The 16,571-nt window shown below is 38.3% G+C and overlaps 1 protein-coding gene across 4 annotated transcripts in view; it reads left to right on the top strand.

Annotated features, from left to right (window-relative positions):
* aggf1 (angiogenic factor with G patch and FHA domains 1) overlaps positions 1-16,571 on the top strand; it is a 42,337-nt gene that overhangs the window by 4,970 nt on the left and 20,796 nt on the right. For all 4 annotated transcript variants that reach the window (XM_021468864.2, XM_073934776.1, XM_021468865.2 and 1 more), the window contains 5 exon segments: positions 10,324-10,543; positions 11,925-12,024; positions 12,104-12,306; positions 14,066-14,203; positions 14,300-14,503. In XM_021468864.2, coding sequence (XP_021324539.1) covers positions 10,324-10,543; positions 11,925-12,024; positions 12,104-12,306; positions 14,066-14,203; positions 14,300-14,503 — 865 coding nt within the window.

Genomic DNA, 16,571 nt, shown 5'->3' with positions numbered 1-16,571 from the left:
ATGTTACTAGTATGATTCTAGCATGAATTAGCATGTAACTAGCATGATTCTAGCATGCATTAGCATGTTACTAGCATGATTCTAGTATGAATTAGCCTGTTACTAGCATGATTCTAGTATGAATTAGCAGGTTATTAGCATGATTCTAGAATGAATTAGCATGATTCTAGTATGAATTAGCATGTTACTAGAATGATTCTAGCATGAATTAGCATGTTACTCGCATGATTCTAACATGAATTAGCATGTTATTAGCATGATTATAGTATGAATTAGCATGTTACTAGCATGATTCTAGCGTGAATTGGCATGTTATTAGCATAATTCTAGCATGCATTAGCATGTTACTAGCATGATTCTAGTATGAATCAGCATGTTATTAGCATGATTGTAGTATGAATTAGCATGTTACTAGCATGATTCTAGTATGAATTAGCATGTCACATAGCATGCTTAGGTGGTTGCTAGGGTATTCTGAGTGGTTGCTAAGTCGTTGCTAGGCAGTTGCTAGGGTGTCCTGAGTGGTTGCTTTGTGGTTGCTAAGATGTTGCTAGGCGGTTGCTAGGGTGTTGCTAGGTGGTTGCTATGGTGTTCTGAGTGGTTGCTAGGTGGTTGCTAAGGCATTGCTATGTGGTTGCTAGGGTGTTCTGAGTGGTTGCTAGGTAGTTGCTAGGGTGCTCTGATTGGTTGCTAGGTGGTTGCTAAGGTCTTGCTAGGCGGTTGCTAGGGTGTTCTGTGTGGTTGCTAAGATGTTGCTAGGTGGTTGCTAGGGTGTTCTGAATGGATGCTAGGTGGTTGCTAAGGTGTTGCTAGGCGGTTGCTAGGGTGTTCTGAGAGGTTGTTAGGTGGTTGCTAAGGTGTTGCTAGGTGGTTACTATGGTGTCCTGAGTGGTTGCTAGGTGGTTGCTAAGGTGTTGCTAGGCAGTTGCTAGGGTGTTCTAAGTGGTTGCTAGGTTGTTGCTAAGGTGTTGCTAGGTGGTTGTTAGGGTGTTCTAAGTGGTTGGTAGGTGGTTGCTAAGGTGTTGCTAGGTGGTTGCTAAGGAGTCCTAAGTGGTTGCTAGGCAGTTGCTAAGTGTTGCTAGGTGGTTGCTAGGGTATTCTGAGTGGTTGCTAAGGCGTTGCTAGGCGGTTGCTAGGGTGTCCTGAGTGGTTGCTAAGGTGTTGCTAGGTGGTTGCTAGTGTGTCCTGAGTGGTTGCTAGGTGGTTGCTAAGGTGTTGCTAGGTGGTTGCTAGGGTATTCTGAGTGGTTGCTAAGGCGTTGCTAGGCAGTTGCTAGGGTGTCCTGATTGGTCGCTAGGCCCTTACTAAGGCATTACTAGGCCGTTGCTAGGTGGTTGCTAGGCGGTTGCAAGGGTAATTTGGGTGGTTGCTAGGCAGTTGCTAAGGTACCCTGGGTGGTTACTAGGCAAGCCTCACATACATGCTTGATAAAACATTTATACTTAGTAAGCATTTCTAGCAAGTTACAGTACTTGGCTAGTCAATATTAGCATGTAGCTAATCACTGCTAGCATGTGTAGCATATAGGAAGTTCCGTTTGCTAGCATGAGTCAAGCGAGCCAATCTCCAAGTCTCTACAATGTTCCGATGCTGGGATATAGCTGTTGATGAATGGTTGTTAGGGTACTCTGTTTTGTTGCTATGGGCAAGGTTACAGAGTGAACTTGAATGTGGTTGGCTGTCTAAGTCAAATGAACCAACCCCCATGTCTCTATGACACTGCTATGCAAAGATATGCATCTTGGTCTATTTTAATGGAAGTCTATGGAATCAATTTGGGGGCGTGGCTTGTGAGCTTCATTATCATATTGAGATGCTCATTGGTTGTCTGAGTCAGATGAGCCATCCCCCAAGTCAATAGGACACTGCTAAGCAAAGATATGCATGTAGGCCAGTTATTAACGTGAGTCAAGTATGAATTAGCATGTTACTAGCATGATTCTAGTACAAATTAGCATGTCATTAGCATGTTTCCAGTATGAGTTAGCATGTCATTAGCATGATTATTATATGAGTAGCATGTTGCTAGCATGATTGGCATGTCATTAGCATGTTAGAATTATAAGCATTTGATAGCACAGCTAATTACAGTCTATAGGACAGTTGCTAGGGTGCAGTATGTGGTAATTAGGGGTGTGGCTAGAAAGTTAAAAGGCCATCAGTGATTGGCTGCTGGCTAGACTGAGTTAAATGAGCTCAGCCATTAGTCTCTATGACAGTCTGATGCAGAGTTATGAGCTCACAAAGTTTGATCCCATGTAAAGTCAATGAGAGACTTTTGTAATGGAAGTCTACGGGACAGTTGCTAGGGTGCAGTATGTGGTAGTTAGGGGAGTGGCTAGAAAGTTAAAAGCTCATCAGTTATTGGTAGTTTGGTAGTCTGAGTTAAATGAGCTCAGCCATTAGTCTGTAAGACAGTCTGATGCAGAGTTATGAGCTCACAAAGTTTGATCCCATGTTAAGTCAATGAGAGTCTTTTGAATGGAAGTCTATGGGACAGTTTCTAGGGTCCAAAAGTGGTTGCTAGGGCGTGGCTAGAAAGTTTAAAAGTGATCAGTTATTGGCAGTTTGATATTATGAGTTAAATGAGCCCAGTTAGAGTTCTGTGCGACAGTCTGACGCAAAGTTACGAGGTCACAAAGTTTGGTCCAATGTTAAGTCTATGGGATTTTTCCGACAGTCCCGGGACGTTTTTCGGAAAACCGAAAGTCGGATCAGTCTGAGTAGATATAGCAACCCGAGTCAGAATAGTTCGGAGGTCTGGTGTGAGTTTGGTGGTAATAGCTTGAAAGCTCTAGGAGGAGATGCGTTTTGTTTTTTAGTCTCAGAAGAAGAAGAATAACTAGACAGTAAAGTTCGTCGAGACAAACTTTGAGGCTGGCTTGACAAAGCCTGTTGGTAATAGTTTGTTTAGTTTAAAAACAGTTTGAAAAAGTATAAGTAGCATGTTATTAGCATGATTCTAGCATGCATTAGCATGTTTCTAGCATGGATTAGCATGGATTAGCATGTTATTAGCATGAGTGTAGTACAAATTAGCATTTTATTAGCATGATTGTAGTATAAATTAGCATGTTTGAAAAAGTTTTTTCAAAGTTTGAAAAAGTATAAGTAGCATGTTATTAGCATGATTCTAGCATGCATTAGCATGATTCTAGCATGGATTAGCATGTTATTAGCATGAGTGTAGTATAAATTAGCATTTTATTAGCATGATTCTAGTATAAATTAGCATGTTACTAGCATGATTCTAGAATAAATTAGCATGTCACTAGCATGATTCTAGTATGAATTAACATACTGCTAGCATGATTCTAGTATGAATTAGCAGGTTATTATCATGATTTTAGCATGAATTAGCATGATTCTAGTATGAATTAGCATGTTACTAGAATGATTCTAGCATGAATTAGCATGTTACTCGCATGATTCTAGCATGAATTAGCATGTTATTAGCATGATTATAGTATGAATTAGCATGTTTCTAGCATGATTCTAGCGTGAATTAGCATGTTATTAGCATGATTCTGGCATGCATTAGCATGTTACTAGCATGATTCTAGTATGAATTAGCATGTTATTAGCATTATTCTAGTATGAATTAGCATGTTACTAGCATGATTCTAGTATGAATTAGCATGTCACATAGCATGCTTAGGTGGTTGCTAGGGTATTCTGAGTGGTTGCTAAGTCGTTGCTAGGCAGTTGCTAGGGTGTCCTGAGTGGTTGCTAGGTGGTTGCTAAGATGTTGCTAGGCGGTTGCTAGGCTGTTGCTAGGTGGTTGCTATGGTGTTCTAAGTGGTTGCTAGGTGGTTGCTAAGGCATTACTAGGCGGTTGCTAGGGTGTTCTGAGTGGTTGCTAAGATGTTGCTAGGTGGTTGCTAGGGTGTTCTGAGTGGTTGCTAAGGTGTTGCTAGGCGGTTGCTAGGGTGTTCTAAGTGGTTGCTAGGTTGTTGCTAAGGTGTTGCTAGGTGGTTGCTAGGGTGTTCTGAGTGGTTGCTAGGTGGTTGCTAAGGTGTTGCTAGGTGGTCGCTAAGGAGTCCTAAGTGGTTGCTAAGCAGTTGCTAAGGTGTTGCTAGGTGGTTGCTAGGGTATTCTGAGTGGTTGCTAAGGCGTTGCTAAGCGGTTGCTAGGGTGTCCTGAGTGGTTGCTAGGTGGTTGCTAAGGTGTTGCTAGGTGGTTGCTAGGGTGTCCTGAGTGGTTGCTTGGTGGTTGCTAAGGCGTTGCTAGGCGGTTGCTAGGGTGTTCTGACTGGTTGCTAGGTGGTTGCTAAGGTGTTGCTAGGCGGTTGCTAAGGTGTCCCAAGTGGTTGCTTGGTGGTTGCTAAGGTGTTGCTAGGCGGTTGCTAAGGTATTCTGAGTGGTTGCTAAGGCGTTGCTAGGCGGTTGCTAGGGTGTCCTGAGTGGTCACTAGGCCCTTATTAAGGCATTACTAGGCCGTTGCTAGGTGGTTGCTAGGCGATTGCTAGGGTAATTTGGATGGTTGCTAGGCAGTTGCTAGGGTACCCTGGTTGGTTACTAGGCAAGCCTCACATACATGCCTGATAAAACATTTATACTTAGTAAGCATTTCTAGCAAGTTACAGTACTTGGCTAGTCAATATTAGCATGTAGCTAATCACTGCTAGCATGTGTAGCATTTAGGAAGTTCCGTTTGCTAGCATGAGTCAAACGAGCCAATCTCCAAGTTTCTACGATGTTCTGATGCTGAGATATAGATGTTGATGAATGGTTGCTAGGGTACTCTGTTTTGTTGCTATGGACGAGGTTACAGAGTGCACTTGATTGTGGTTTGCTGTCTAAGTCAAATGAACCAACCCCCATGTCTCTATGACACTGCTATGCAAAGATATGCATCTTGGCCTATTTTAATGGAAGTCTATGGAATCAATTTGGGGGCGTGGCTTGTGAGCTTCATTATCATATTGAGATGCTCATTGGTTGTCTGAGTCAGATGAGCCATCCCCCAAGTCAATAGGACACTGCTAAGCAAAGATATGCATGTAGGCCAGTTATTAACATGAGTCTAGTATGAATTAGCATGTTACTAGCATGATTCTTGTACAAATTAGCATGTCATTAGCATGTTTCCAGTATGAGTTAGCATGTCATTAGCATGATTAGCATATGAGTAGCATGTTGCTAGCATGATTGGCATGTCATTAGCATGTTAGAATTATAAGCATTTGAAAGCACAGCTAATTACAGTCTATAGGACAGTTGCTAGGGTGCAGTATGTGGTAGTTAGGGGTGTGGCTAGAAAGTTAAAAGGCCATCAGTGATTGGCTGCTGGCTAGACTGAGTTAAATGAGCTTAGCCATTAGTCTCTATGACAGTCTGATGCAGAGTTATGAGCTCACAAAGTTTGATCCCATGGAAAGTCAATGAGAGTCTTTTGTAATGGAAGTCTACGGGACAGTTGCTAGGGTGCAGTATGTGGTAGTTAGGGGTGTGGCTAGAAAGTTAAAAGCTCATCAGTTATTGGCAGTTTGGTAGTCTGAGTTAAATGAGCTCAGCCATTAGTCTGTATGACAGTCTGATGCAGAGTTATGAGCTCACAAAGTTTGATCCCATGTAAAGTCAATGAGAGTCTTTTGTAATGGAAGTCTACGGGACAGTTGCTAGGGTGCAGTATGTGGTAGTTAGGGGTGTGGCTAGAAAGTTAAAAGCTCATCAGTTATTGGCAGTTTGGTAGTCGTAGTTAAATGAGCTCAGCCATTAGTCTGTAGGACAGTCTGATCCAGAGTTATGAGCTCACAAAGTTTGATCCCATGTTAAGTCAATGAGAGTCTTTTGAATGGAAGTCTATGGGACAGTTTCTAGGGTCCAAAAGTGGTTGCTAGGGCGTGGGTAGAAAGTTTAAAGGTGATCAGTCATTGGCAGTTTGATAGTCTGAGTTAAATGAGCCCAGTTAGAGTTCTGTGCGACAGTCTGACGCAGAGTTACGAGGTCACAAAGTTTGGTCCAATGTTAAGTCTATGGGATTTTTCCGACAGTCCCGGGACGTTTTTCGGAAAACCGAAAGTCCAATCAGTCTGAGGAGATATAGCATACCGAGTCAGAATAGTTTGGAGGTCTGGTGTGAGTTTGGTGGTAATAGTTCGAAAGTTCAAGGAGGAGATAGATTTTGATTTTTAGAGTCAGAAGAAGAATAATAATAATAAGTTTAGAAAGGATAACAGTAGTCTGGCTTTGACAAGCCAGCCTAATAACTAGACAGTAAAGTTCGTCGAGACAAACTTTGAGGCTGGCTTGACAAAGCCTGTTGGTAATAGTTTATTTAGTTTAAAAACAGTTTGAAAAAGTATAAGTAGCATGTTATTAGCATGATTCTAGCATAGATTAGCATGTTATTAGCATGAATTAGCATCTTATTAGTACGATTCTAGCATGGATTAGCATGTTATTAGCATGATTCTAGCACGATTTAGCATGTTACTAGCATAATTCTAGCATGAATTAGTGTGTTATTAGCATGATTGTAGTAAAATTAGCATGTTACCAGTGTTTCCTAGCATGAAGTAGCATGTTATTAGCATGATTCTAGTATGAATTAGCATGTCACTAGTATGAGTCTAGTATGAATTAGCATGTTACTAGTATGATTCTAGTATAAATTAGCATGTTATTAGCATGATTCTAGCATGAATAAGCATGTTACTAGCATGATTCTAGCATGAATTAGCATGTTACTAGCATGATTCTAGTATGAATTAGCATGATTCTAGCATGAATTAGCATGATTCTAGTATAAATTAGCATGAATTAGCATGATTCTAGCATGAATTAGCATGTTACTAGCATGATTCTAGAATAAATTAGCATGTCACTAGCATGATTCTAGTATGAATTAGCATGCTACTAGCATGAATATAGTATGAATTAGCATGTTACTAGCATGATTCTAGCATGAATTAGCATGTTACTAGTGTGATTCTAGCATGAATTAGCATGTTACTATCATGATTCCAGCATGAATTAGCACGTTATTAGCATGATTCTAGTATGAATCAGCATGTTACTAGCATGATTCTAGCATGAATTAGCATGTTACTTGCATGATTCTAGCATGAATTAGCATGTTATTAGCATGATTATATCATGCATTAGCATGTCACTAGCATGATTCTAGTATAAATTAGCATGTTACTAGCATGATTCTAGCATGAATTAGCATGTTATTAGCAAGATTCTAGTGTAAATTAGCATGTTATTAGCATGACTGTAGTATGAATTAGCATGTTACTAGCATGATTCTAGTATGAATTAGCATGTCACATAGCATGCTTAGGTGGTTGCTAGGGTCTTCTGAGTGGTTGCTAAATCGTCGCTAGGTAGTCTGTAGGGTGTCCTAAGTGGTTGCTAGGTGGTTGCTAAGATGTTGCTAGGTGGTTGCTAGGGTGTTCTGTGTGGTTGCTAGGTGGTTGCTAAGATGTTGCTAGGTGGTTGCTAGGGTGTTCTGACTGGTTGCTAGGTGGTTGCTAAGGTGTTGCTAGGCGGTTGCTAGGGTGTTCTGAGTGGTTGCTAGGTGGTTGCTAAGGTCTTGCTTGGTGGTTGCTGTGGTGTCCTGAGTGGTTGCTAGGTGGTTGCTAAGGTGTTGCTAGGCAGTTGCTAAGGTGTCCCAAGTGGTTGCTAGGTGGTTGCTAGGGTATTCTAATTGGTTGCTAAGGCGTTGCTAGGCGGTTGCTAGGGTGTCCTGTGTGGTCGCTAGGCCCTTACTAAGGCATTACTAGGCCGTTGCTAGGCCGTTGCTAGGGTAATTTTGGTGGTTGCTAGGCAGTTGCTAGGGTACCCTGGGTGGTTACTAGGCAAGCCTCACATACATGCTTGATAAAACATTTATACTTAGTAAGCATGTCTATCAAGTTACAGTACTTGGCTAGTCAATATTAGCATGTAGCTAATCACTGCTAGCATGTGTAGCATATAGGAAGTTCCGTTTGCTAGCATGAGTTGAACGAGCCAATTTTCAAGTCTCTACGATGTTCTGATGCTGAGATATAGCTGTTGATGAATGGTTGCTAGGGTACTCTGTTTTGTTGCTATGGGCGAGGTTACAGAGTGCACTTGAATGTGGTTGGCTGTCTAAGTCAAATGAACCAACCCCCATGTCTCTATGACACTGCTATGCAAAGATATGCATCTTGGCCTATTTTAATGGAAGTCTATGGAATCAATTTGGGGGCGTGGCTTGTGAGCTTTATTATCATATTGAGATGCTCATTGGTTGTCTGAGTCAGATGAGCCATCCCCCAAGTCAATAGGACACTGCTAAGCAAAAATATGCATGTAGGCCAGTTATTAACGTGAGTCTAGTATGAATTAGCATGTTACTAGCATGATTCTAGTACAAATTAGCATGTCATTAGCATGTTTCCAGTATGAGTTAGCATGTCATTAGCATGATTAGCATATGAGTAGCATGTTGCTAGCATGATTGGCATGTCATTAGCATGTTAGAATTATAAGCATTTAATAGCACAGCTAATTACAGTCTATAGGACAGTTGCTAGGGTGCAGTATGTGGTAGTTAGGGGTGTGGCTAGAAAGTTAAAAGGCCATCAGTGATTGGCTGCTGGCTAGACTGAGTTAAATGAGCTCAGCCATTAGTCTCTATGACAGTCTGATGCAGAGTTATGAGCTCACAAAGTTTGATCCCATGTAAAGTCAATGAGAGTCTTTTGTAATAGAAGTCTACGGGACAGTTGCTAGGGTGCAGTATTGGTAGTTAGGGGTGTGGCTACAAAGTTAAAAGCTCATCAGTTATTGGCAGATTGGTAGTCGGAGTTAAATGAGCTCAGCCATTAGTCTGTAGGATAGTCTGTTTCAGAGTTATGAGCTCACAAAGTTTGATCCCATGTAAAGTCAATGAGAGTCTTTGTAATGGAAGTCTATGGGACAGTTGCTAGGGTGCAGTATGTGGTAGTTAGGGGTGTGGCTAGAAAGTTAAAAGCTCATCAGTTATTGGCAGTTTGGCATTCAGAGTTAAATGAGCTCAGCCATTAGTCTGTAGGACAGTCTGATTCAGAGTTATCAGCTCACAAAGTTTGATCCCATGTTAAGTCAATGAGAGTCTTTTAAATGGAAGTCTATGGGACAGTTACTAGGGTCCAAAAGTGGTTGCTAGGGCGTGGCTAGAAAGTTTAAAGGTGATCAGTCATTGGCAGTTTGATAGTCTGAGTTAAATGAGCCCAGTTAGAAGTCTGTGCAACAGTCTGACGCAGAGTTATGAGGTCACAAAGTTTGATCCAATGTTAAGTCTATGGGATTTTTCCGACAGTCCCGGGACGTTTTTCGGAAAACCGAAAGTCGGATCAGTCGGAAAAGATATAGCATAAAGAGTCAGACCAGTTTGGAGGTCTGGTGTAAGTTTGGTGGTAATAGCTTGAAAGTTCAAGGAGCAGATAGATTTTGAATTTTAGTCTCAGAAGAAGAATAAATAAAAATAATAATAAGTTTAAATAGGATAACAGTAGGTTGGCTTTGACAAGCCAGCCTAATAAGTTTAGAAAGGATAACAGTAGTCTGGCTTTGACAAGCCAGCCTAATGACTATAATGTAGACTGCTATTGTAGACTATAAACCTGCAAATTATATATAATGTATTTAATTATTATGCAATAATTATTTGGTAAATATTTATTTATTTATTTTGTTTATTGGCAAAAATCTACACTCTGAAATGTAATATTACACTATATACATCATGTAATTTAAATTGTTAAATAAATTAAATGCTCATGCTATACCTAAATGTCTTTGAAAATGTTTAAGGCCCCAAGATTTTAACTGTAGTTGACTGGATATTAACTAATTAGATTTTATTATATATAAAAATAATAATTATATAAAAATTATTTTATTTTATTATACTAATTATATATCATTATATTATAAAGTTTAAAGTTATGCGTTATGTAAAATAGTGTGTGAAAATATGCATGTACGTGTACACACACACACACGTGTATATATATATATATACATACATACATATATACATACATACATACATATATATACATGCACACACACACACACACACACACACATGTATGTAGTTTTTCAGAGAACAATAAATAAAATAAGGATTAAATTGATTTAATTGTTTGAATTTAATGCTTGTTTTGGCACATGCTAAGTTCTGTCTTGAGGCTTCCTAGTTGACAGCCACTTTATTAACAAGTAAAATTTTTTACAGATAAAGACTGACCGTTAAACAGTACTAAATAAACTCAAAACATTTAAATTGTATGCAAAGGTAATACTTCAACTCTTTCTATTGGGGCCGTCTGTACATTGTTGTTTGTAATCTACACTTTAGGTTGAACGTTCTCTCAATGGCTGCAGAAGGAAAAGCCGACCTTGAGGCCGGTGATGATGGTTTAGAGTCAGAGATTGTGTCTTTGCGAACACAAGCAGAAGCGCTGCGAGAGGAGCTGAAGACCTGTAAAGATGAGCTCCAGAAGTTACAGAAACAGCTCAGCCAAAGCGAACGGCTCCAGAAGACCACAGAAAGCTACAATGAAGATCTCCGACAGCAGGTGAGCAGGGCCCTCATGGAGAACAGGCACATTTGATGAGTTAAAGAACATAAAAAAAACACGTCTAATTGCTTTTTGGCACTTTGTGGGACTGGTGTGGTTGTAAAAATAGACAAAATAGACACTCTGTGCAGTGTTTTTTTAACAATCTTCTTTTTAATGAGGTATAAGCAAATTTTGACAGTGTAATACAACACAATTTTGTTAGAAAACAATTTAAAAAACAACAACATTGAAGCAAAACTAAAAGATAAAAATAAAGGGAAAAAGGCACAAGTTATTTTAATTAGAAACAGGTTATTCTAGATAATTTAACATGAACAAAAATATTCATCATTACCAGATACCAGATCATTATTTAACAATGGTTTATTTAAATAAATGTCTGGAAATGGGAACACATGTAGATAGAGTAAGTTTCATCTTTGCCAGTTTCATTTAGTACAAAATCTGAAATGGAAATAAAGCAGGGCTGGCCAAACTCTGTCCTGGAGGGCCTACAGAGTTTACCTCCAACCATAATAAAGCACACCTGCCTATAGCTTTCTAGTGATCTTGAAGACACTGCTTAGCATGTTCAGGTGTGATTGATTAGTGTTGGAGCATAACTGTGTAGGGCACCGACCCTCCAGGACCGAATTTGCCCACCCCTGCTGTAAAGGGTGTCCAAATTTTCTAACAAGAAGCAAGTTTACTTTTTAACATATGCAGTCTTTTCCATTACTAAACAGAAGAATATTTGATCATTGATCTATTGTACAATAGATGGCCTTTCCACATTCCTCCAGTACAAAGCTATTAGATGATTTGCTTGAAGTGTGCATGAATACCAACAAGTTTACAAATGCTGCTGTTGTAAACTATATTCTCAGAAATAATGAAATGATTAAATAAAAATGTCATGTTTCGTGGGTAGGTTTATACATCTACTATCTGTAAAATAAACATAGCCATCTCTACATTTCTTGTACCTTCGGGCAGTCCCACATAGGCTGTGTCCGAAATCGCCTAGTACTCAGTAGATGCTGCATTTGAATTTAAATGTACTACTCGACTGTAGAAAAGGACGTTCTATATAGTATGGATGTGAATAGTATGATTCGAGCCTCGGCTGGGGTCAGTTGGCATTTGTGTTGAGTTTGCATGTTCTTCCCATGTTTGCGTGGGTTTCCTCCGGGTGCTCTGGTTCCCCACCCCCCACCCCCCATATATATATATATATATATATATATATATATATATATATATATATATATATATATATATACACACACACACACTTTCACGAGTATTTCATTTAACCCGAGTAATTATAATTATTCTCATAATCCTGATTTATTGTATAAAATTGATATTACTATCGTGTTTTGCATTGTTTTAGGTTGATAAACTGAGTGCAGAAATCCATGAGCGAAAGAAAAGAGACAAGGAGAAAGTGGACGCTGAGACTCAGACAGAAGAATATACATGGACCGAGACGGGTTAGTGCATTTTTTTTTTTTCATTAATGTGAGATTATAATTTATGTGAGATTTAAATCTTGTTTTCTTTTTGCAACAGATTATTATAATTATTACTATGGTGGATACTACCAGTCAGAAACGACAGCAGAACAGGAGACAACAGCAGAAACTCAGGAGAATGTTGTCAAGGAAACTCAAGAGGCTTCTGTATACGTTGAGGAGCAACATCCCAGAATAGCTGAGACTTCGGTAGCCAATCCTGAGCAGCCAAATGAAACCAGTGATATTCCCCAAACTGAGGTATGAGAAGTGTTGGACAGTACAAATTCCAAAATGCTTCATATGAGTTTCACTACACTTCATATTATATATTATATTACATCAGATGGTTAATATGTTCAGGTCCAACGGCACTCTAACACTTATCCACCGTTTGTGTATTACTTTATTTAACACTTTTCACATTCAATGACAATGGAGTAGGCATGGGACGATAACCGTTTTCAAGGTGTACCACGCTTTGGAAAAGTCAAGGTTTTAAAACCGCCAGTATTTTCTTGTATAGCATTTCTAAGGTGTGTGTAAGATTTTTATTTACTTTTTTTTTTCAGCTTTTTTGGGAAAACCGTATCGCCAGCAGAAAAAATATGCAAAGATGCTGTTTTAACTTGTAGGGGGTCTTAAATGTCTTAAATTTCATAAACTAAATTTAAGGCCCTTAAATTCACTGAAATATTCTTTTTTGGGTCTTAAATACTTTTAAATTGGTCTTAAAAACAGGTCTTTTAAACAGGATTTTCACTTATTGTCTATGTAAAGCTATAGCCAATCAGTACAACTAACAAATCCATCTGAAAAAACGTTTAACAAAATTAACGTTTATTTACTATTTAGCAATATGGTTTAATTGTCTTCCTTGCGTCCTTACAATAACATTTGTTTAAAAGTTCTCCATGATTTCTTGTTTTTATGTATAAATTTATGTTGTGCATAGATGTTGTTTATTATAGCTTTAATTTTAATCTTTAATATTGTTTATGCTACATTGCATTTGTGGGAAATATTCAGTTTTGGTTTTATTTTTCAGAAGACGTTTAGAATATGATTTCATTTTAAGTGTCGATTAAATAAATGACATCGAAAATTACTGTTTTTGTGTACAGTAGCATTTTAAAATAATCTAGAAGTTTAAGGTGTAGTTACCCTTAAAATAAATAATAACCCTGATTTAAACCTCAGAATTCTGAAAATATTTTATTGAAAATGTAATTTATGTTGTGCATAAATTTTGTTTATAGCTTTTAAAACTTGTCTTTTTTTTTTTTTTTGAAAGATTGTGCTAATACAATATATGTATATACCTGGAGTTTGCTTGTTTTGATGCATTATTTTAAATATATGGCTAAGAAATAACAGAATTTTTATTTTAATTGGGCAAGTTAAAAATCCACTGGTTATTACAAAATATTATTAGCATCTTGCCTTGTAATAGTCTGAAATTTCATTGTTAAGTGATCTTAAAACGGTCTTAAATTCCTAAATTTGACATGATGAAACCTGCAGAAACCCTGTTTTTACCCAGACATTTAAAAAGAATATATTTTAGAGCAGTAATCACAATACCGTTAAACCGTGATATTTTTATCCAAGGTCATCATACCATCAGATTATTTTACTGGCCCATGCCTACTATTTAGTATTGTATCACTAGGCCTGTCACTAATCAATATATCATCTTATTCAACACATGGACCTGACCTCAATCATTTTTGGTGATGCATTATATATATCACACATACATAACCAATTCTAGCAACAATTTAGCCGATTGTGCAACATCTCTATCTCTATTGGAGGTGTCAGTGTTAGTATAGTTAATACTATAGTGTTTATTTTTTTAACCATACATTGCTTTAGTATATTTTCATGTGGGTGTCTGATAACTGAAAATAGATCTGATAATACTAAAATGACAATAATATTGCTTATTGCAGTCCATTTTGTTTCTAAAAATAGGTATTGTGACAGGCCTAAATTTGTTTCTTGCTTTCCTTGTCAGGAGGCCTCAGGAGAAGCCGGCTCTATAGCAGACATGTTAAGAGCGACTGCAGAGGAAGCCATGAACCAGACCAACTTCGTGTTTGACGAAAGCTCCGGCATGTACTATGACCACAGCACTGGATTTTACTACGACTCTGTAAGTCTCGCTCTTCTCTCGGGACCGCTGTTATTTACGTAATGACATGTGTAATCTTAATCGCCCGTGTTAATGTGTTTTTTCCTCTTCCTCCAGTCCAGTCAGCTGTACTATGATGCGAACACAGGCATGTACTATTACTACGACCCAGAAAGCGGAAAATACCAATTCCACTCTAGGATAGAGGTGCCTGCAGCCCTACACCCCGAAGTGGAGCAGACGCCACAGAGGAAGACCAAAGATCGGAAAAACAGGAAGTCGGTGAAGAACACAGAAAGAGCTTCCTGTCCCGACGGAGGGGTGAGATGCACACGGACACATTGTCTTTGTAATCGCAGAGATTTGCGTTTGGTGCGTGACGTTAGCTATGTTTCCATCAATCTATTTTTATATACATTTTAGAAAATCTCATGAAAAAAACTAAACAAAAAAAATGATGAATAATATCATCAAGATGTTCAAACATTTTTTTACAAATGTGCAAAAACAATAAATGTATGAGGCAGATACATTTGACGATACTTTCCATCCACAATTTTTTATTTTACTTTAAAACTAGTGCTGTCAATCGATTTAAAAAATTACTAATTAATTACGCTTTTTTTAGCAATTAATCGCGATTAATCACATTTAAAATACTGAAACTTGTCATTTTGGCTATTCAAATGTAAAATGAATGTAAACGCAAGACAAAAAACAAACTTTAAATTCAGGAAATAATTTTTTGTTAGAATTTTTATTTAACTTGTAACGCAGATTTCTTCATGTAAATAACATACCCACAATAAACCATCAAGATCCTGGCTTAACAGCCATATTTGTTACAGAAATAAAAACACAGGCATGTTAATGCCATTTGAATTTCAAAACAATCAATGCCAATAAAGAAAAAATAGATTTCCATGTTGGACTCTAAGTGGACTGCAAAAAAATGCCAAAATACAGGCATTGCAGATATTATAATTTTCCAATTTCCATAATAATAAAGTATTGAATACAAACAATTGTACTCATTGAAAAGTTGTATTGCTGTGAGTTGAGAACATTAATTATAAAGTAGAAACAATTTTGCTTAGTCCTCCTTTACATTAAGTCAGTTGCTAAGACCGTCCAGTCTGTTGACATTATCAGGGGACAATGTGGACCTTTTCTTTTGAATGATGTGAGCTGAGAGTGAGAACAATCTCTCACAAGCAGGGTCACTGAATCAGCATATGCATTTTGGTGCCTAATTTTGTTGCCACTGCTGCTGCGATAAGAACGTATGAAGCATCAAGCGGTACATCAAAGGCACTCACAGTTATGCCTTGTCACACCAAAGACTAATTCTTACAGGGACTTTGGTCACACCATCTCTAAACATTTAAACAACTTTGAGAGATACGACCATCAGCGATGTTTAGGCATTTGTTGTTGTTGCTAGGAAACACGCGCACACGACATAGCAGCCGGAGCGACTCCCTTCACTGATTCAACACACAATCGCGTTCATCAAATTTGCTTAAACTAAGCATTCCTAATTATGACTGTGTTTTACAAGGATTCTCACTCAGCAACGTGAAGCAGATCCTTTTACAAAAGTTGCATTCAAGGGGGAAACACGTCAAACTTAATGAAACATTTGAGGGCGCATGGAATGCGTTGTCTTTGACAGCTTGCGACATCATCTGGCACTTTCACTGAGTACATTTACATAGACACCAATACTCCGATTTAATATGATAATTTAAGATAATACTCTTATTAAGAGTCTACCATGAAAAAAACAATTTTTAGACCACCTCAAAGGACCACCGAGTCACGAAATGCGGAGCTTATACTTTCCGATCGGCATGTGGTGTAAAATTCCAATAAAAAAAAAAAAGTCGAAAGATTAATAATGAAACATTCAAAATTAGATGAAACTCTGGAGGAAACGCTGGCTAGCCTGGTGATGCGACATTAATTGTTTTATACTGAAACTTTTCTTCTAAAAGTGTTTTCTTGGTCTTATCCAAATTTCTTTGCATGTTGAACACAAGTCGATCACAAAAAAAAAAAAGCTGCAACTTGTGCCCAATAACCTGTTTTAATTCTGTATTAGTGAACGCGATTGCGAACATCTTTTTAACCTGATCTTCTAAGTCAGGGTTGTCCAAACTTGAACCTGGAGGGCCGGTGTCCTGGAGAGTTTATCTCCAACTTGCCTCAACACACCTGCCAGGAAGTTTCTAGTATACCTAGTAAAAGCTTGATTAGCTGGTTCAGGTTTGATTAGGGTTGGAGCTAAACTCTCCTGGACACCGGCCCTCCAGAACTGAGTTTGGACACCCCTGTTCTAAGTGAACTTGTTAAACTAATTCACTAAATCAGACTGAATCATTTAAAA

Source organism: Danio rerio, chromosome 21, assembly GCF_049306965.1.
Source record: "Danio rerio strain Tuebingen ecotype United States chromosome 21, GRCz12tu, whole genome shotgun sequence".
Classification (NCBI taxonomy): Eukaryota; Metazoa; Chordata; class Actinopteri; order Cypriniformes; family Danionidae; genus Danio; species Danio rerio.
The sequence above is the reverse complement of the archived record's forward strand: the minus strand, read 5'-3'. Positions and strand labels throughout refer to the sequence as shown.